Source organism: Oryzias latipes, chromosome 3, assembly GCF_053564925.1.
Source record: "Oryzias latipes strain Hd-rR chromosome 3, Olatipes_Hd-rR_3.1".
Lineage (NCBI taxonomy): Eukaryota > Metazoa > Chordata > Actinopteri > Beloniformes > Adrianichthyidae > Oryzias > Oryzias latipes.
Window position 1 is genome coordinate 17,883,321 of NC_136239.1, and position 23,424 is coordinate 17,906,744.

The 23,424-nt window shown below is 37.5% G+C and overlaps 1 protein-coding gene across 1 annotated transcript; it reads left to right on the forward strand.

Moving 5' to 3' along the window:
- Positions 1–2,489: 2,489 nt before the first annotated feature.
- On the forward strand, positions 2,490–17,062 carry LOC101172378 (cell surface A33 antigen). Its single transcript, XM_023953344.2, has 7 exons — positions 2,490–2,740; positions 3,072–3,238; positions 3,309–3,528; positions 13,799–13,963; positions 14,460–14,576; positions 14,677–14,806; positions 15,889–17,062. The coding sequence occupies exons 1-7, from the start codon at positions 2,701–2,703 to the stop codon at positions 16,292–16,294; spliced, it is 1,245 nt and encodes a 414-aa protein (XP_023809112.1). The 5' UTR covers positions 2,490–2,700; the 3' UTR covers positions 16,295–17,062.
- Positions 17,063–23,424: the final 6,362 nt, after the last annotated feature.

Here is a 23,424-nt window from a genome sequence, read left to right on the forward strand (position 1 = left end):
TTTTTCTTTTCTTTTAATAACTGCTGACATCACATCACCTAACTTTTGTTGCATTGACGTGATCCTTTGTGGGACAGGGAGTCTTTTATTTTGGATTTAATTGTGTCAGTCATTGATTCCAAATGTCTACCAATAGTTAATGTGGGACTTTGAACCAAAAATGGAAAAATAATATCTCATAAAAATATAAAGGTCTTTCCCTATTGACTAAGGAAAGTCGTCATGATGCAGCAATGAATAACTGTGCCAAACATTTAACCTTTTCTTTAGCAAAAATGCTATATAATTACATGAGAAGTTCAGAAATGTGTAAGACGTTTAAGTATGTTTGCTGTAGACTGTGGATTTCATTCAAACCCTCAGATACTTTAAGAAGCCTCTCAAGCCATCTACCTGTCACTCATAGAGCTGTTGTGCCTTTGCAGATTCCTTCCATTTGCCTCCATTTCTCTGCTTTTGACAAACACTCAGATAGATGGATTCCTTCCTAGACAGTCACAGACCTCTGGCTGCTGCAGAATAAAGAGACTCCACAGGCAGAGAAAGGACTGCTGTTCCATCAGCCAGTGGTCAAGAAAAGAAATAATCCGCAAAATAACCTCTTATACTGACTTGCTAAAGCAGCCATGCAGCTATGATTACACAGGCACAGACAAAGCAACAGGAGTGACTTCTCCTCCAGCCAGGTGTTTTAATCCACAAATACAAAAACATGTCTAATCTGGCTATTGACTTGTTTTTTTTCTTTGTATATTTCAGGAACTGCCAGTTTTTAGGTGTTATATTAAACTGAAAGCCCATATGTGCCGTGGGCTCTGAATGTGCAAGTAAGGTAAAAAGCCAGGGAAGCAAGGGATCCATTTAGAGAAGAAACTATGGAAAGGATTATTCCACACCTTACAGATGAGAAAGACCTAATGAAATTACAATGGAGAACTTGTTTTCTGTTCATAAACATAATTTTTTAACCTAAAGCATCTTGTAAATAATAAAGGATACACTGTGACTCTTTCAGTGTGATCTAACAAACTAAGCTTTTTACTGTTCAAATAGAAAATTCAGCAATCTTTGGGGAAAAAAATCTTTGGCTTTGTAAGACACAACAAAATGAAACATTAAGTCCTCATCTAAGCTACAATTAAACAATGTTGTATTTGATCATGATTAAATGTACAATAATATTAGAAACACACTATGCTTTCAAATGTCCAAACCCTATTAATACCCAACATAGTGAAACCAAAAAATACAGATAAGATTAAGAATAGACAGGACTATAGAAAGTATTGTTTGAGAATAGTAGTCAATAATTGTGACTAGGAGTGTAACGATTTATTTTAACAATGATTCCATTCATATCATCATTTGTGGTTGCCGAACCGAATCATTGTCAATTTTGGTTCCTTTTGAACGGTCCAATCTACTGACGTAAATTTGAACCAGAATATCAATTGAATCAGTGTGACTCAGAGATAAATACCTGGTACTGAACAGTGCAGCTGAGGTTTTCCAGTTTCCTTGTATTTCTTTCAAGATAATCGAGTGTAAATTAAATATGTGTAAAAACAAACAAGTAAACAAAAATTAATGGGAAATCCATTCACATTATAGTTTCATAAAGCTCAACCCACTGATGTTTTTCCACACCAAAATAATCCAAAGGAGACAATTATTAGAACATTCTAGCACACTATGTGGTCGCATGTCTTTGCTAAATTCAAAGTGCTTCACACCCGTACTCGTGACTGTTGTTTTGCATACCACCTCACAGAATTGCAATCATATTTTCACCAACAGTCATAAACAAGAGACTATTCCTTCAGTGATGCACATGAAGTTGTTTAACCTTGTTTTTTGTTATTTTTCAGTAACATATCAACAATTCAAAGGCCTCTCTAGGACTAAGATATATTTAGTTAGTATACTTCCAAGACCACATGGTGTATGGTCCATGTGCCATACTTGTACTTAGCAAATGTTTGTGACAAAAAAGACTTCAAATGGAGGCCTACTACTTTTAGTTAATTGTTAGATAGTATTTTGAAATAGAAAAAGAACATTCAACCAAAATTTAGTTTAAAAATAAGACAAATTCATTGAAGGTCATATTATTTATTTTGTTTTCAAAGTCTGTCTGTGAATAGTTTGTGTGTAAGTGTAAGACTGACACCCGGGTCTGTGGTTTTCTAGTGTGGTTGTGTGCATCTGTTCATATAACTTGTCAAACAAGTTTGTCCAAAAAAGAAAAAAGAACACTCTGACTTCCATAGAAATCCCATTATGCTCACTTCCTTTTTGCACTCTCTGAGGAAAAACTAAATGTAATACAGTCAAGTACCTGTGCTTGTTCCAACACATTTATCTGGGATTTTTTCTTGTTGTTACTGAGAATTTTTCTGCTAGATGATTAAAGAGAATCCAGTGGAGGTTTTGTGACTCTATGAAAGGAAAGGACAAGCAGATACACGTAAGATGGGCGGGACCAATGACTTACGGGTGCAACGGTAGGCCCAGTGATTGGTGGCAGGCACTGTCAATCATCTCGGGACAGGTGTGGCAGCAGGGGCATCTCAGTCAGGAGTTTCGACAGTGCAGTGCTTAGTTATAGGTGTTTTCGGTTCTCCCCTTTCAAATCAAGTAAAAGCTCCAGAAATACTGGAGCAAAAGTTGTATTTGGCCGATTGAAGTTCATCCTTTACCATGGAGAGCGGCGTGTTTACCTTTTTGCTTCTGTGTACTGGTGAGTAGACAGACGGACAGAGAATGTTCTTTTTTGCTACTACAGACTCGGCCACACCTTGTTCTGCTCGAACACCCAAAGCTTAAAATCAGTTTTATGGGCTTTGTTACCCGTAAATATTTCTAAAATTATTTGTTTATTGAAAAATGAACTAAATGGGGCTTTTACACCACACATTTTCTGTTTTAATGAACCAAATGGACAAAAACTAAGCATAATTCAGGTTTTTGTTCTTATTTATTTTTTATACTTCAGCATAGCATTTGAATTATTCCTTGAAATCAATCTGCTCTATAGTTATAAATGACTTCTTTGTGTTTTGTCCTTACAGTGTGGTTAAATGTTGAAGCCCTTAGTGTAAGTATTCCTCAGAAATCGTATGATGTTCCCAGAGGAGGCAACGCCACAATACCCTGCACATTTAAAACAACGGTCCAAAACCCAAAATCTGCAGTTATCACCTGGTCTAGGAGGCCTAACCAACCTGATGCTGAGGATGTCAGTATTAAAATAATATAAGTACACATGGACATAAATGTTTTATTCTAAGTTTGATTTTTTCCAACAGGTGGTAATCCTTACCTACTTTTATCCCGACGAAAGCTTTGATTTGTCAGAAAGTTTTGATCCAACGCGATTTTCCATTGATGCAAAGGTCCTGACAGGCCAGGCTAATCTTCTGCTCAAATTCCTCAAATTTGAAGATAGCATGCTCTATGAGTGCCGTGTCCAGGTTCGAGGGGATACTACAGGGAACACGGCTGCTATAACAAATGTGGTGGTTTTGGGTAAGTATTTTTACATTCACAGAGACAATTGGTTGGTGGGAGATGAAAAAGGCAGGCAATAAGCTTAAAACCAGACAGATGACTACAAATCCTGTATTTGTTGTCTAACAATGATTTAAGTGGAACTAAGGTCTTCCTAAAAAATGACTTGGTGGCTTTTTGTTTGAATCTCTTACACTCCAATACCATGAACAGAAACTTTTGTACTTAAAACAGAAAAGAAAAAAATGTTTTTATTTTGACTAACTTGTTTAAAGGGCCCGTATCATGGTAATCTTAAGCCTTTCAGAATAAACTATATCCATATATATGATAATATATTACTTTTAGCACACTAAAGGACAATTTCTTTAATGAAATATGTGGTATTTTTGCAAACAATTTTTTTCACCCGGAACAAGGACCACTTAATCTCTTAGGCACCGCCTTTCGCTTCCTTGTGGGTACCGCCCATTTCATGACCTTAATCTAGAGCTGACCTCGGCAGCGTGTCTGCGTTTCACCCACGAAAACAAAACATATCTGAACTTTTGAGAAGATGGATGTGCATATAAATTAAGAGTTTTTGGAGATCACTGCTAGGCCTGCGGAGAAAGTGTGTGTGCGTGTGTGCCTGGGGGCGGTGCTGGCAGCGCAGACTCTTCCTGGATGGGGCTGTTCTCCAGGGTTCTCACTATGAGTGTGAGAACCCACTTCTTTTTTCGTGGATTGGAAGGTGCTGGTGCTCAGAGCGCGGGGTTTAAGAGGAATACTCAGAAATGTGTGAATGGCTCAAAAAACCGCTTTGAGGTTCTTTTTTTGTGATGAATTAACAAACAATACTATTAAAAGCTCTAAAGTTGGTTTTGCATGGTATACGCCCTTAAAAGTACCACTCCAATCATTTTTTTCAATCTATTGTTAAAACATTACTAGTGGTATTTTTATTAGGATTATGCGGTCTTTAGGCAAAATTCGAGAAAATTATCGTTTCCTAGGACATAGTTTCTGAAAACCTGCAGTTGGATAGGTTCTTGTAAAAGAGCTGTTCACAAGACTGACTCATTTGGCTCTTTTTTATATTAATCACTCTGAGTTTATTCATTTTATCCTGAGAATAATCACAGAAAAGATTGATGGGCTGAGATCTGGATCAGCATAGTTCAAATTCAGATTTCCCACCAATAATTGAGTTTGAAATGTTTTTTTCATATTAATTATAGCTTCAGTTCAATTCAATTTTATTTGTATAGCCCAAAATCACAACAACAGTCGTCTCAATGGGCTTCGTACTGGTAATTGTAAAGTAACCATAAAATCAAAATGATCATGAATACATAGAATTCAATAGGAAAATTCTAAACTGAACTACTAAACAGACTAAACTGAACTGGGCATCCCTGCCCTTAGACCCTCCTTCTCGGTGAGGAAAAACTCCTATACTGTTTGACATCTGTGGACAAGATGTTGAAGTCTGATATGGATTCATTGTAAATATTTAAAACTCTTCTGAGTTGATTCTGAGATCACTAGCTACCCTTTGTTTAAAGAGTGTGTATGAGTACTTTGAATTATTTCAGTAATGTAACGACTAAACAGGATGGTCTGCAACTTTTAACACTAAAAGAGCCATTTGGTTCCGATCCTCCTGATGAAGCAGATTTATTTGCAGTAATTTTATGCGATTCTGTAATTTAAGAACTTTTGCTTTTGAACAGAAAGTAAGTACTGCTGTGCAGCAGAAGATAAGAACATGTGATTAAATCTTATTTTAATTATAAACAGTTCTGGCAATAAATTGAATCATCATTAGATATTTTGGAAGATTGATAAATCATGTCATGAATGGTTAAAAACAAGTTTATTTTACTGTTATAAGATCCCCTCATTTTAAAAAATAAACGTGAAAAATGTAACAAAAAAGCCATTTTTATACATGTTTATAAAACAAATCGGGCTACTTTGACACTCCATTAACATTTTGACAAGAATATTTTTTTATTTTTTATTTTTATTTTATTTTATTTTTTTTTGAATTTTAAATGTTTTTTTTTTTTCAAATTTATTTTTTATTGAAAAAGCACAGGATAAATTGTACATTGTTTTGACGTGTTACAATGTTCATGCTTTCTCAGTTTTTTAATTGAAAAACAAAAAAACAAAACAAAATAATAATAAATAAAAAAGGAACATGTGAGGAAGCAGGGAGTTTCAAAACATAAATGATATGACATGATTTCAGATGAAATCTGATCTTACAGGCTTAACATATTCTGTCCATATAGACCAAGTAGCGTAAAAAACATCCAGCCGTATTTGTAAAGAGTGTGAGATTCTTTCCATTATATAAATTCTTTGTACCACATCAATCCAGTCTTCTGTCGTTGGTTGTTCAGGTTTAAGCCATTTTCTGGTTATTGCTTTCTTACTGGCTGCCAGCAGAATGTAGAGCAGTTTCTTATTTTTGTTGTCTAGGCCATCAATTTTACTCAAAAACAGACTTTCAAAAGATAAGGGGAAAACAATAGAAAACACATTTTGCAGATGTTCATGTATGTCAGACCAATACTTCTTGATAATCACACAGTCCCATAATATATGGAAGTGATTGGCTCCATTGTTACCACACCTCCAACATTTACTATTTCCTAGGTATTTTTTTTGAGAGGGTGTAGTAAAAAACCTCATTATGCTTTTCCAACAGAATTCACGCCAAATGTTTGATCCTGTTGTGATCCATTGTTTCCGACATATTTGTTCCCAATCCTCCTCTGTGATAGTGAGCTGTCCTTCTCGTTCCCATCTTTCCTTTACATAGTATGTGTTCTCCCCCTTGTGCGACAAGATACTATTGTATAACTTAGAAATTATTTTCGTAGGGCATATTGCTTTTATTAACGTTTTAAAAGTTTTAAGAAACCTTGGGTCATCTGTGGATATTTTAATTTTTTGATTGAAATAGTGCCGGACCTGTAGATATCTGAAGAAATCGTCAGAAATTAACCCGTGTTTTTTTTTTAGGGTATCAAATGTTTGAAATGCTCCCTTATGAACAAATGAGTTGAAATCAGTTAGCCCTTTGGCAATCCATAACTTAAATCTACCATCATACTTGTTGGGGGTGAACTCTGAGTCGTACGCACACCATCTGAGAATTTTTGAGTCTTCCATCAAGTTGCATTTTTTAACTGTGTCATTCCAGGTTTTAATCATCATATTCAGTAAGGGGTCATCTTGTAAAGGAAGTTCCCCCTGTAACTTGATATCTGCTAATAAAGCTTTTAATGGCATTTTTTCAAAAGTTTTCAGCTCTAGATCTTTCCACCCTGCAGTGTAAACTGGAGAACACATGCAGATAAGAGGCCTCAGCTGGGCAGCACAGAAATAGTCTTGTAGACAAGGAAGATTTCTGCCACCCTGATCTGTTTTTAATTGTAAGGTTTTATATTTAATTCTGGGTTTTTTCCCTCTCCATATGTATCTTGATAACATCTTATCCCATTCTACAAACTGCTTTTGGGGTATGGGAAATGGTAAACATTGAAATAAATATAACATTCGTGGTAATATATTCATTCTTATTGAGTCAATCCGTGAGTGAAGGTCTAAAAATGGTATTGCATTCCACCTTTGTAGATCTGACTGTAGTTTAGTATTAAGTGGTCCATAGTTCACTTCAAACATCTTTGTAAAATCTTTGTGCAGAGCAATGCATAAATATTTAATTGAGTCTGCCTGCCATTCCCATTTGTACTCGTCTTTAATATTTTGAGGAGGGCTGTAGTTTAAAGTTAAAACCTGTGTCTTGTTTACATTAATTTTATATCCTGACAGAGTGCCAAAATCTTTAAGGGAGTTCATAATTATTGGTAGAGTTTTTGTAGGTTGAGATATAGTTAATAGTAGATCATCTGCGAATAAGGAAAGCTTTTGTTCCTTTCCTGAAACTTTTACTCCTTTAATGTCTGCTCTTTGCCTGATCCATTGCCCAAGAGGTTCAATGTATAATGCAAATAAAAGGGCAGACATGTTACATCCCTGCCGCGTTCCTCTCTCTAAGGTTATCGTCTCAGTGAGGTCTCCATTGATTTTAATCCTGGCTGTTGGTTTGTTATATAACCCTGAAATTGTCTCAATGATTGATTTGCAAAAGCCAAATTTGCCGAGTACTTTATATAAAAAGGTCCACCTCACCGAGTCAAATGCCTTCTCGGCATCCAGGCTGATCACTAGAGTCTCCTGTTTTTGTTGAACAACTTGATGAATTATGTTTAGTACTTTCCTGATGCTGTCCTGTGTCTGTCTCTGTTTAATGAATCCTGTTTGGTCCTTATGTATCAGCATTGGGAGAATTGTTTCCAATCTCCGTGATATTATAGAAGTGAATAGTTTGTAGTCGATGTTTAAAACACTAACTGGCCGGTAGTTAGCACAATCCAGTCTGTCCTTTCCCTCTTTGGGGATTATTGAGATTATTGCTTCGTTCCAAGACAATGGAGTCATTTTTTTCTCCATCACCCAGTTAAATGTTTTTAATAAGGTTGGAATTAGATGAGTTTCCATCGTTTTATACCATTCTGGACTAAACCCATCTGCTCCTGCCATTTTTCCGCTTTTTAGTTTTCTGATCGCAAATTGAATTTCTTCACTAGTAATTGCTGTAAGCAATTTTTCATTTTGCTCAACTGTTAGAGTTGGCAAATCCAAATTTTTTAAAAATGCATCTATTTGGTCACTATTATTTAGGTTTGTTTCTGAGTAGAGATTTTTATAGTATTCATGAAAACACTGTTGAATTTTCTCCTGGTCCGTTTCAATTTTTTTACTTGAAGGATTTTTTATTTTATAAATTGCTCTCTCTGCTTGTTGTTTTCTCAGTTTATAAGATAGAAGTTTAAAAAGATTTGCTGCCTACTTCATAATATTTTTGTTTCATTAAAACAAGTTTTTTCTGTACCGCCAGTGTATTGATGTCGTCAATTTCTTTCTTTAATTTTATAATTTCAGTCTTATTTTTGGTCTTTACACTTTGGAAATGCTCCTGTTGAAGTTTTAACAGTTTTTCTTCTAAGCACTTCAGTTTCTGTTGATTAGCTTTTTTCTGGTAGGATGAGATGCTAATTATTTTCCCTCTCAGAACTGCTTTTAGAGCATCCCAGAGAGTTCCTGATGATACCTCACCATTATCATTATGTATTAAGTATTCTTTAATTTCATAGCTTAATTTATCTTTGATATTTGGATAATTTAAGATGTTATTGTTTAATCTCCAAACAGTAGCTCTTTTCTGTCCAGCCAAGTAGAGACTCACTGTAACTGGATCAGTGACGTGCAGTCAGGAGAGGCAGGTGAGGCACAGCCTCACCTGTCATTATGGGAAGAAAAGAGAAAAAATAAATTCAATTATTATATTTAATCAGTAAGTTGTGCTTTGCGGTCATTTTCCATTTAAATGTACCATTTTTGGGTGTTTTTTCTTTTCAAAATCGCTGAATTCCCGCATTTGCCGTTCAGATACTAAGTGACCTGCGATGAGGCACCAGCCCGCTGAGCCTCACCTTGGATTGCGCAATACCTATGCAGTCAGACGGTACTGCTGTCTCTCTGTATGTCGGTTCAATCACTTGTACTATATGAGCTGAGTTTAAATAATTTAGCAGATGTATATGATGCACAGTGCTTGTTTTTATAAATAACTGTATGTGAGGGACGTGTTTCTTGTGCTGAGCGCTAAACGACGGCGAAAAAGCCGCTGGGTGAGGCCAGACATTCTCGTGCCTCATGTTGCAGTTCTCGTGCCTCATGTTAGGGGGCGCCGGTGAGCCCTGAGATTATGACGCTAAAAATACTAGAAGAAGTGATAGCAAGCGGCAAGTCATTTTCTTCAGAAGGAGCGGCGTATGGACTTTATTTACAACTAAAGGTAAGACGATAATAACGTTTGTGCTTTTTTCTATGCTGCAGTTTGTATATGAAAAAAAACATGTTGAAATTATATTTTAAACAAAACGTTAACTGTTGTCAATCAAATGGTGAATAAGTTACTCAGTTATTTATACTCATGGTTCATATGTTTGTAAATCTGACTGATGACGTCAGTGCCTCACCAGCCATTAACCTCACCGCACGTCACTGAACTGGATTATGGTCAGAAATTGCACAAATTCCAATATCACTGTTTTTCACTCTTAGTAGGTAATTTTTGAACATAAATATGTAATCTAGACGGGAGTACGCGTTATGCGGATGTGAGTAGTGAGTATATTCTCTTTTTGTTGGATTATTTTCCCTCCACACATCAACTATGCCCATTTCCTCCATGAGATGTCTCATCTTTTTCCCAATCTTTCTATAGTCACCTTTGCCATTTGAGGAATCGAGAGAGTTATTTAATACAATATTGAAGTCTCCGCCGCATATCAAGGTTCCTTGACTTTTTGTTGAAATTATTTCAAAAATATGTCTATAAAAAGACCAGTTGCTACCAGGGGGAACGTACACATTTAGTAATGTTATTAGAATACTATTGATTTTTCCTGTTATCATTATATACCTGCCTTCTTTGTCTTTGTATTCTGATACATGTTGATAATTCACTGCCCCAGCTATCAGGGTGGCCACCCCTGTCCTCCGCCCTGAGCTATGGGAAGAATAGAAAACGTGTTTAAAGCCCATTTTATTCAACTTTAGATGCTCAGCCTCTGGGAGATGTGTTTCTTGTAAAAAGACTATTTCTGCTTTATCTTGTTTTAGTTTGGATAATGTTTTCCACCTCTTAACTGGATTATGTAAGCCATTGATATTAAGTGTAAGCAGTTTTACGTTTCTGTCATACATAATGTTTCACATTTTAGTATTTTGCACATATATTCCCTGCTCCTCATTTTGAACACTGAACTCTGAACAGAAAGAAAACTTAACAGTTGAACATAACTAAAAACAAATGTAGGTAACTTAAACTTCCAAGGTAGGGGTCTTAGAAATAGACCCTGTTGAGCCTCTAAAGGCAGTGTCCTCCTCACTTTGGTAGGGGGGGCCCTTTTGAGCAGGGCTTTAGGTGTGGGAGATTGTCCCACCGACAGAACCACGTATAATGTCAGTTACTTATACACCTGATGACCATTACGTCTCAATATTTTTATTTGAATTAAAGGTAAAAGGTAAAAATAAGAAAATAAAAATAAGATCTCCTCAGACAAGTTCTAGTAGATTCTGATTTATCAGAAACGGAAACCAAAGTTACCATTGGGAAACCTTTCCAGGGTATTTATAAAACTCACTCCACCGCTGGGTCAGCACCGGTTCTCCTGAATGCTCTCAGTTTTTCTTTATAACTCGGACCCGGTGGGCCTGGTGCAGTGCGGCCGGTCCCTCTAGTCACCCTGTTCCAGGTGTTCAGCTGCTTGTATCGCTCCAAAACAGATTCCGGTGGTTTGATGACCTCCACAGGAAATCCTCTTTCGCTCATGTCCTCACTTGCTTCTGTCGCTGTGTTGTAGATCTTGACTCCATCAGCATACTTCACCTTCAGCCTTGCAGGAAATAGGGTTTGAAACTGGATCTGCTTGTCTTTTAGAATCCTCCGGATAGCTGCATATTCTCTTCTTTTCTTGAGAATGAGTGGAGGGTAGTCATTGTCCAAAGATATCTGTTTACCTTTCCAGGTAAAGCCTTTTTGTTGCCATGCTTTGCGGAGTATTTGCTCTTTGGTTTTGAAGCTTAAAAACTTCACCAGAATAGAGCGTGGTGAGGCTCCGTTAGGGGGGGGGGCGGCCCTAGTGAGCGATGGGCTCGTTCGATGTTTATATTCTCCGCGCCCTCTAGCTTCAAACCTTCACGAAGTAAAGTTTCCACAAAAGCACTCATTGAGGGGGAATCTCGCTCAGATGTTTCTGGCACACCATAAATCCGGATGTTTTCTCTCCTTTCGCGGCTTTCCAGGTCCGTTAGCTTGTCTGTTAGCTTCACGTGTACCTGCATTAGCTCCACCATAACGTCTTTCATTGTTTGGATTCGCTCCTCTGCTTTTTCAATCCTCCCCTCAGCTTCTTCCATTCGGTTATTCACTTTAGCGATGTCTTCTTTAATACTTTCCAATTTTTCGTTGTTTTCTTGGCGAAACGCTCTAAGCTCTTGCAGCAGTATATTGTATTCTGCCATTTCGCTTGTGTTAGCAAACGTTAACTTAGGTGGTAAGCCTCCGGTGACAAGCTTTAGCAGCTAACGTTAGCCCGTTTCAAAGTCAGTTTGCTTCCACCAATTCGCTGCAAAACACTGGTCTTTGGTGTTCTCTCTTTGCCCTCGATGTTATATTCAACTTACATAGTTGATTTCGCCGTTCCCGGGGCTTTTTTTGACTGATTTCTCTGGTTCAGTCGGGAGCTCTCCCACTACACAGCCATCCCGATGATGTACAAACCGGAAGTCTCGACACAAGAATATTTTTAACAACACAGAAAAACTTAGTCATGACTACAACTCCAGAACGACGACTGAGCCCCCCCGAATCCCACCATCCATGCTGTTGCTGACTGCATTGACTGCAGCTCTGAGGCACTCTTAATTTTTTTTTCTTTTATGGAGGTACCTACACAAATCGTGTTTGCACATCTGATGTAAAATTTGCATTTGAAATGAGAAGGATGAACTTGTTGAAGCTTTTATGTTTAACGTGTCAAACTCCAGGGGTCGGAGAAAAAATATCAATCATGACTCGATTTCCATTATTCATGTTCATGAGCCCTTCAAAAGATTCGGTCTATTTGTGAACGTCACATCTCTGCTCATAAGAAATTCCCCTCTGAGTTGTGGGTGCGACCATTGGTGCTGAGTAAGCCTGTGCTGATATCCCATCAACCTTTTGTTTTACTCTTTCCCTCTAGCTCACAACCCCAAGCTAACATTAGCAGCGCACCAAAAATGGTGACTAATTTCAGAGCTTTTAGCAGTACACTAAAGCCATATGCCAGCTCAGACGAGGAAAATGAAGACGTTGGTGGATCCATTTGTCTGCAAGTGGATGCAGAGCAGGGAGCTTTTGGCCCAACTAGCGTATTTTCTATGACACAAATAAGTAGGGGTGGGCGATACAAGGACTTTGGGTATGGATCCGAGACCAAGTACTTACAGGGCTAGTATCACAGGAATACCAGTGATACTTTTTTTCTTGAAATGCTTGGTTATAGAATAATTTCGGATATATATATATATATATATATATATATATATATATATATATATATATATATATATATATATATATATATATATATATATATATATATATATATATATATATATATATATATATTTTTTTTACAAATTAAATGTATAATAAAGCACAGGACAGACTTTTGGCAAATTACAATGTTAACCAATTACAAAAAACAGAAGTAAACGTACATCAATTATAGGACATGTATATTAAAAATGGCATAATAAAATAATAAGAAATAGTGCAAAATTAAAAAACGTTAGTATAAAACCACAACAAACAAATGAGTTTGTAAAAGTTCTAAAAAAACGTAACATCATAAATATGACATAAAGCATAAGTATGTGCGTGTGAGCTGTAGTTGTACTGTTTACATGTTGACATGTTTGTATGTGAAGATTTGTGAACATTTGAGTGTATGTGCGGACAGGTTCCGCCCCTGTAGACTAAAATTTATACCTGAAAGCAATGATGGTAAACTTCCAGGAAGTCGACTCGCCTCCCATTTTCTCCCTAACCCTTAACCAACCCCCCCCCCCCCCCCCCTCCCTTCACGCCCGCATCTCTAACATCCCTCATCCCTCTCACTTCTTCCCTGTTATTCTTTATCCGTCCGGTCCAACGAAATGTTATAAATATAATTAATATAAATAATGTTTTGCCTTAATTACAAAAGGGATTCACACAAATATACACCTTGGCCATCAGAAGATGCATAACCCCCTATTGTAACAGTAAAATCTGTTCAACACTAGAGGCCTTCAACTCAGCTGTTTGCTCAGCTGTTGAATAGGACAAGTTAAAAAAAATTCTTTATACATGTCTTCCATCATGAGAACAATCCTACAAGAACATGTTAAAACACCAAAACCACAGTTTTCATTGGAGTGGCTCTCTAAAGCCTTTTATTTAAGGATAATACGATTTTAAAGGTATATATTTTTGGAAAGATCAGATATTTGCTTTACTTTAGTAATCTCCAAAAAGATTATACGTTAATACTGATGTGTTGTACCAAAATGACTCTAGTCACTTGATTCCTAAAGAACCTGTTTTGTTTTTGTTCCTTTTCCTAAGTGCCTCCAACCAAGCCCATCCTCAATGTGCAGGGAAAGCCTGAGTACGGCCAGAACATCAATCTCACCTGTGTGTCTGAGGAAGCTTCTCCCTCTCCCACATACAAGTGGGAAAGTTATGATGTTCTGAACAATCTTCGTCCTCTAGACCCCAAATCTACTGTCAGTAAGTGCTGGAGAAGAATGGATACCTCTCTGGAACAACTACGACTGTGATTATGGTGAAATTGGCACTTTGCTAACATTAAAGCTTAGTGTTTGTGAAAAGGAGTCACTTCTTTGTCAGATTGGGCAGTTTTGAGGAACCTCACATGTCCCTAACCTGCATGACAGCATTGTTGTTTTACCACAGAAAAGTTATGAGGAAGAAAAGGAAAACGCTCTGTATGGCACAATGCTTTGTATGATATTTACTATGAATTTCAACACTATTGACAAAATGTAAACATCATTGACATTTACAGCAACTTGTACTTCATATCATTACAAACATACGTAGACTCTGGTTTAGCTTATATTTTAGACTGATTTAATACTTTAGTAATTCTTCATAATACTTTATTAAAATAAAACTGCAATTTCCAAACAAACAAAATTAGAAATCAATGTATTCTGTATTTTATTTTAAAAAATACTAACATGTACACTTTTGTGCTTCGCAGAGGGAGGAATATTGAGTCTTTTTAACGTAACCAAAGAGACGTCGGGATACTACATCTGCACATCCACCAACAAAGTTGGCTCTGCTTCAAGCAACTTCACGCTCTCGGTTTTGCCGCGTATGTTGTCTTATGAATTTTATTTTAGGACATACTTCTTTGCATCATAACTCATATTTGTCTCTTGTTCCTTAACTTTTAATGTCCTTCGATCTTGTAGCATCCCTGAACATTGGCAGTACTGCAGGAATCATTGGTGGAGTTGCTGCCGCTTTGATTTTACTGGTTATCATCATCTGTTGCTGCTACTGTAGAAAGAAAAAACAACAGGAGGAGGCTTATGCGATGGGGTAATGTTAAAAATCAATTTACACACTTAAACCTTTGTACATTTAAAGGCAAACAAGGAGTCTCCACAATTTTAGAATGTGCATCTTTGGACATTTTAATTTTCAACTTTTTTATGCTAAATGCTTGTTTGATAACAAGACATTACCAGTTTTCTCCAGTAATGCCTAAATTATGTGGAGTTTTTTAAACTGAATTTAGTAAAAGTCTGTTCAAATTTTGAATGGACCTTTTCACTTCTCTGCAACCCAGATTTTATGCAAAGTGTACATAAATATGGGACATGAGATTTGACAGATTTGTTGCTAGAGACTAAATACCTAACATGAGTTGCTTCTCACACAAATGAGAGACTTGGACTTGGGTCTTCTACAGAAAGCCAGGTGAATCAAAAACAGAATTTAATAAAGCTATCACACAAAAAGTTATTCAGTTATTTTAAAGAAAGCATTAATTAAAAAATGGTGCATAACAAATAGTCCAATGTGTTTCATATTTTCTTTAGGTTTAAAGAAAACATAATTTAATTGTCTAATCCAGTTGCTGCTGAAGTTTAGTTGATATTAGATCTTCAAACTTAAATATTTTAGACAAATGGAGTAACAATTATAACTGGGTTACAACAATTCTACGGCAAAAACTCTTTGAATGGATATTTGACTAATTTCTATTCCAAGTTATTTAACTTTAAACTTCATGCATGTTTTGTCTCCTTAAGACATCCAGACCTACATGTCCCCAGTCACCTCTTTCATATCCTCTAGGAGATTTTGTAGATTTATTATCTCCAATATGTTTGCGTCTCCCAGGAAACTCTCTCTGATTAAACAATTGCCACATACCTGTTTTCGAAACAAATAACTTATGAAACAAATGACTGAATGAAGTAGAGATTTAAACTTTCATGAAGTACCATCTATATACATTAGAGAAAATATTTATTTGCAACACAGTAATACATTTATCTTTGTTCTTGTGTTGCACGAATTTAACATGTACTTGGTTTGAAGCATTGCTCTAGATTTTTTTTCCTATTTCAAATTAGTTCACAATAATACCTAACCCTTGTTAATGTGAATTGCAGAGCTCCTGAGTACACTGACAAAGACCCAGACGGAAATGATGAAAATCACCACCCTCAAGAGAGCTCAGTGGTTTACAGTGATTCCAAGGGCCCCATAACTCGACGGGATCAATATGAGGAAAAGTCAGAGCACAATGATGACAGGCGCAGTGACATTAATGATCGACGCAGAGATTATGATGACCGCCGCAGTGACTTTGATGACCGCCGCAGTGACTTTGATGACCGCCGCAGTGACATCAATGACCGTCGCAGAGATTATGATGACCGGCGCAGTGACTTTGATGACCAACGGAGCAACTACAGCGACCGTCGTGACAAGTACAGTGATCGCAATGAGCGCTATGATGACGACCGCCATTATGATGATGAGCGCCGTTATGACGATCGTAGAGGGCAGCGCTAAGACAACGATGGCTGCTAACTAAAACAGATCATTAGTACAACTTTAGAGGCCACAAAGCAAGGTTAGAGTAAGACTATCCAGCAGATTGAGATGCATTAAAACCACCTCTGTCTTGTATTTAGTGGTTGTGCAGATGATTGCCGTTATCAATCTATTGATCACAACTGAAAAAGCTAAAAAACAATGTCAACTAAATTTTAAAACTTTCTAAGTTCCTCAGGACAATCTGCTATATCTTCAGCTCTAATTGTGCAATTGAAGACTTGACAGGCAATAACACATTCAGTAGAAAATTCAATCCCAGTTTAGCTTGATATCAGGTTTTTGAAGCAATTATTGTTGGATAGGGTGAATCTACTTCTGTAGGACTAAATATAGCCACAGATGGCATTGTAAATATATTTTTTAATAGCATAATTTTGATAAAATTACGAAATGTAAAAGGACATTGAAATGTATGTAATGTTGGTAATGTCTTCTGGGGACCATGCAACATTGTATTAGAATAACTGCTTCATGACTACTTCTTCAAATAGGACAATTCTACACAGTGACTTCTTTAACTATTTGTGTAACTGTAAAGAATTTTCATGAGAAATTTTTAACTTGGAGTGTTCAGTAGGAGAACAACTATTTGTAAATTATTCTTATATCTTTCTATTTTTGCATGCAAGTATTGATATTCTCATGTCTGATAACCTCTGGGGTTGGTAACGGGGTCATTTTAGTTGTATTGTTTTAATAAAGCTTCTTATGTATACATTTAAAGCATTTCTCTAATGGTTTGTTACATTTAGAATTCATGAATATTAGTTGGCTAACATTCATTTGACCCTGGTTTTATGGGTCAAATATGGCCAGCAGAGAATAGGCTACTGGCTATTGTATGCGTCACCTCAAAGCTGTGGGTTGCTCTGTGGGTCAAAAATCACCCAATGTGCCTCACAGCACACAAAAACACCCAGACACACAGGCTCTTTTCACCAACCCTATCCCACGTAAACTCAAACATTCATGTAGAATCGCACACACTAAAACAATCATATTGTGTTTCATGCATGCTAACAACACATGCATACCTGGTCTGAATAGTTTTAAATATAATAAAAAGCCAGATTTGTTATCAAAAGATTTTTATGGGTTTAAGTGTACTTTTACAAGACATTCAAACCATCCATTTATCCATTCATCTTCTTCGCTTATCTGGAACCAGGTCACGGGGGCAGCAGTTTAAGCAAAAATGCCCATACTTCCCTCTCCCCGGCCACTTCCTCCAGCTCCTCTGGTGGGACCCCGAGTCGTTCCCAGGCAAAACCTTCGAAGGCTATGTCTTAGACCTACTTGAAATATTTCTGTTTAAGTGCTGCAAAAGGCCTGATGATTGCCTATGCAAGTGGAAAAAAATCAATTTAGGAAAATTCTATCTAATTTTCATAAACTTAGATTTTTATATAATCCTGACCAAAAAGTAAGATGCATACATAATGTCATTGATAGATTGGATGTTCCTTGCCTTCCTAAATGTATTGGAAACACTTTTTTTTTGTCTTTGACTGAAAACAAATATAAAGAAAAAAATCAAACACTTCGTATCATTCCCAATTTTTTAATATGTATTTAATTATTTTTTGATAAATGTTATTTACTTGGAAAAAATGCTAACAGGAATTTTTAAGGCAAAAAATAGTCACAATTTGTTTCTGGTGGGACAATTTTAGGCATAGGATTAAAACAAGAGACTCATTTTACATTCAAGTTTCACCAAAACTATAACATCCGTTGAGATTCAGCTAGATTTACCTGTTTTTATGAGTGACATAAAGTAACCTCGCATTATGTTAAAATTCGAAGAAACGAAATTATTGACTGTATGGGGGGGCAAATATGTGGTTCTGTTTTGAAGAACAAATCAATGTGTTAGAGAGATCAGGGTAGGTAGATTATAAAACGCCAAAGAAAAGTTTTCACCAAAAAAAATCAACTTCGAATCACAGGTTTTACTTTGGCTCTACCCAATCCTGTGTTACAGTTCGTGTGCTGGTAAATGATGTGCATTTTTTCTGATGTTTGAGTGTATTTTCCGAGGTGGAGAGTCATTTTTCTGATCATTTTGTTGCCATATGAATGCAGCATTTCTCCAAGTTTGCATGTTTCTTGAGGGACATCAACCCACTGTTGCATTGGTGCTGAAATTACAGTAAAAGCCAGTTTTAAAATAAAAGCACAATAAGAATATATATATATATATATATATATATATATATATATATATATATATATATACACAGTCAGGACCATAAATATTTGGACAGAGACACATTCTTTCTAATTTAGTTTCTGTACATTACCACAGTGAATTTTAAATAAAACAACTCATATGCCATTAAAGTGCAGACTTTCAGCTTTTATTCCATGGGTTGAACAATAAGATTGCATAAAAATGTAAAAAACTAAAGCATTTTTTAAACACAATACCTTCATTTTATGGGCTCTTAAGTTATTGGACAAATAAAATAACTGAAAGCAAAATGGTCATTGCATGCTCAATTGGGTTAAGAACAGGTGACTGACTTGGCCATTCAAGAATATTCCACTTCTTTGCTTTAATAAACTCCTGAGTTGCTTTGGCTGTATGTTTTCGGGTCGTTGTCCATCTGTATTCTGAAACGCCACCCAATCAGTTTGGCTGCATTCACCTGGATCTGCGCAGACAGTATGTCTCTGAACACCTCAGAGTTCATTGGGCTGCTTCTGTCCTGTGTCACATCATCAATAAACACTAGTGTCCCAGTGCCACTAGCAGCCATGCACGCCCAGACCATCACACTGCCTCCAGTGTTTTACTGTTGATGTAGTGTGCTTTGGATCATGACCTTCTCCACACTTCTCCATTCTTTTCTCTTGTCGTCATTCTGGTAGAGGTTGATTTTGGTTTCACCTGTCCAAAGAATGTTTTTCCAGAACTGTGCTGGCTTTTTTAGATGCCTTTTAGCAAAGTCCAATCTAGCCTTCCTATTCTTGAGGCTTATGAGTGGCTTGCATCTGTAGTGTACCCTCTGTATCTACTTTCATGCAGTCTTCTTTTTATGGTAGACTTGGATATTGATACGCCTACCTCCTGGAGAGTGTTGTTCACTTGGTTGGCTGTTGTGAACTGGTTCCTCTTCACCATGGAAATGATTCTGCGATCATCCACCACTGTTGTCTTCCATGGACGTCCAGGTCTTTTTGCGTTGCTGAGTTCACCAGTGCTTTCTTTCTTTCTCAGGATGTACCACACCGTTGATTTTGCCACTCCTAATACTGTAGCAATTTCTGGCATGTTTTTTTCTGTTTTCTCAGCTTAACGATGGCTCCTTTCACCTGCATGAAGAGCCCCTTTGACCACGTTGTCTGTTCACAGCAAAATCTTCAAAATGCAAGCACGAGGCCGCCTCTTATTCTTCTTCTTGTGGTTTTATTGGCAGGAGGCACCAACGTGAAGGTGCATTACCGCCACCTACTGTGTTGGAATGTGGGTCAGAGTGGGGACTACCTAACAAAAAAACAAAAAAAAAAACACCCCTAAATTTTCCTCAATAACCTGGTCCTGCTCAAATAACCTATTATCACACCATTTAAATTCTCCTCCCCTCCCAGAAGCTTCTTCAAACTCCGCTGTTCACCCTCTATCAACCGTACTCTACTTTCCAGCTGTCGTCTTTCTTCCCCATACAGTTCACAATGACGTGGAAGGCGCTCCACTGACTCTTCACCTTTCCCGCACTCACACAAACCAGTTGGGTGTTTCCCTATAAGATCCAATGTATTATTTAAACCAGCGTGTCCCATTCTCAACCGTGATATTATGCCGTGATCTCTGGCGTTTACTCTGACATTCAAACCTCTCCCTACTTTGTCTTCAATGCTAAGTAAATGTCGACCTTTCCTCTCCCTTTCCCATTGTGTCTGCCATTCTACCATAATACGCCTCCTAATAATCGCCCTAATTTCCGTTCTACCTATTGGAATTTTCATCTCTATACCCTGTTTCAACGCACTTTTCGCCAGAAAATCAGCCATTTCATTTCCCTCCACCCCGCTATGTTCTGGTACCCACATAAATCTGATGCTTATTTTCAATTTTCCCAACCTGTACAAACTCTCATTAATTTCATACAATATATCTGATCTGCTGTCAGAAGAATAAAACTTCAGAGACATCAAAGCTGACAATGAGTCTGAACAAAATATACCATCTCCAATTCTATTCTGTTCTGTTCTTACCAGTGTAAACTATATGATATTGCCAACATTTCAACTGCAAAAACTGAAAGATCCTTTGACGTCTTAATTCCGACATATTTTCCCAATGTAGGGCATGAGTTCTCTAATCAACTCCAGGCCTTTTATCTGCTTCACTCATAATGACATAACAAGGGAATTGCCCACACCTGCCCATGCAATAGCATGGAAGTCAATTGTCCAGTTACTTACCAGCCCATGAAATGAAGGGATTGTGTTTAATTGTGCTTTAGTTTAGTTTCTCACAATTTTATGCAATCCTTTTTTTCAACCCATGGAATAAAAGCTGAAAGTCTGCACTTCAATGGCATCTGAGTTGTTTTATTTAAAAATCCCTGTGGTAATGTACAGAAACTAAATTAGAAAGAATGTTTCTCTGTCCAAACATTTATTGTCCTCACTGTCTATATATTCATTTTCAATCAAAATTAAAGCATGTTTTCCTTCAGATGTCATGTTATTTCTTTCTCTAATGAGGTGGATTACCAAAACGTGCCATGCATATGCTCCTGGACGGCCCTTCTCTACAATGTGAAGAGCCTGGGTGTCATCCTGGACAGCTCACTATCTTTTCAATCTCATATCAATAACATTGCTCGGTCTGCCCATTTTCACTTATGTAACATAAATTGCCTACGTCCTTCCCTTACCATCCACTCTGCCTCTATTCTGGTTCACAGTCTGGTCTTTTCTCGCTTAGATTACTGCAATTCCCTCCTTTTCAATCTCTCAATAAGCTCCAAATGGTCCAAAACTCAGCTGACCGCATCATCTCCTGAATCTCTCAGCAATATCACTCCGGTTCTCCACCAGCTGCAATGGCTTCCCAAAACCTACAGAATCAAACTCAAACTCCTGCTGTTTACCTTTAAGGCCCTCCTTAACCTGTCTCCTCCTTATCTAACCAACATACTTCATATCAAAACCCCCTCTCGTTCTCTTTGGTCCTCCTTATCTGTTCAGTTTTCTGTCCCTGCGGCCCGTCTTGTTATAGCCATGCCATGCCCAAACCCTGGAACTCCCTCCCTCCTGATCCCCGTAACTTAGATTCCTTACTAACTTTTAAATCCAAACTTAGAACTCATTTGTTCAACTCTGGCTTATCCTTCTGATTCACTTTGATTCTCTGTCAGTTTTTACTTACTGTGTTTTTAAATGTTTTGTAGTTTTAAATGTTTTGTAGTATCTTTAAGCTTCACTTTTGATTTTAACTCATTATTTATTGTGTTGTTAATTGAGTATTTTTTAACCTAGATGACCTCTGTCTTTCTACAGTGTCCTTGAGTTTCTAGAAAAGGCGCTTTTAAATCAAATGGAGTATTATTGGACTATTATTAATTTTAGAACCCTTTGTAGTCCACGAGTCAAAAAGTAAGCTTTTGTCGGTGTGGTCCATTGATTCTTGATATAGACTCCCTGCTTTGAGATATAAGAAAACAGAGGCCAAATGGAAATCCTAAGAACTGTGTGCCTCACAAAAACATAAATTCTACTTTATGAAATCTGATGTAAATTACTTCACCAAACCTGCACTTAAAACAGCACAGACAAATTTTGGCTCTGTGAGAAACAGAACTACACAGACCGTGACCTGACATGGGTAAAAAAAAGTATTAAATCGTTGCTACAAATTATTGTTTCGGTACCACAAATTAATAATTTTTTCCCATCCATCCATCTCCATCCATCTTCCTCTGCTTCTCAGGGACCGGGTCGCATGGGCAGCAGTCTGAGCAAAGATGCCCAGATTTCCCTCTCCCCGGCCACTTCCTCCAGCTACTCTGGGGGGACCCCAAGGCGTTCCCTGGCCAGCCGAGAGACGTTGTGTCTCCAGCGTGTCCTGGGTCTTCCCCCGGGCCTTCACCCTGTGGGACATGGTCAGAACACCTTCACAGGGAGGCGTCCAGGATGTGTTCGGACTGGCCCACCTCACCGGGCTCTGTAGAACAAGACACATCACATTTAAAGTGTTGCAACTCAATCCTTTACTCAGGAAGCATTATGCTTAACATAATGAAGAGAAACAGGTTGTAAGAATAACAATATATATTAAAGGATTACATGCAGACCGAGGCAGACTTACCAGTAGGCAAAGGTAGGTGGTCGCCTTGGGCCCTTGACTTTCTAGGGGCCCTGAGCTGCACAAATGTCTAAAATGAATTTTACGCCCATCATTATTTAACCCTATCATGAAAAAAACCCACATCACTGAGCTGGCATAAGGTTGATCAAGTTTTGGACCTTCCCCGTCCTCCTGCAGCTATGGTATATTCTAGTTCATAGTAAGTCCAGAGCCTCACAAGATAGCGAGCAGAGGCACCATTGCCAGGCTGGGAGGTTTCCAGCTCAATGGGGCAGTTTTTATTCTGACTTTGCGGGCAAAAATTGCTTTAGGTGGATGGACATAATTTGGCCGGGTTTGAGATCGGTTTTAGGAGCTTTTACTTCCTGGTTGAAATGTGTTTCAAGCAGGCAAAGTGAAGTCTGGGGATAGGCAGGTGACAGGCAAGGCGTCACCTCTGGTATTCCTCACCTGCAGTCATGAAATGCAAACCCTACTGATAATAAAACAAATATGTGTTCACACTAACCTGTTTAATACAGTTATGATCAATTATTTTTATCCTCAAAATCGCTGTATTTTGCGTTTAGCACAGGCTGCGAGGTCTGCTGCACAAGAGATTACGCAATCCCGAAGTCAGGTTAATTGTTCCTTTAGTTTACTCAGTGTATGCTAATAATGTAGAGCTTTTTGTTTTTACATTCTATTTTTTTTTTTTTTTTTTTTTTTTTTTTTTTTTTAACTTGTCCTGTCCAACAGCTAGGCAGACAGATGAGAGCTGAGG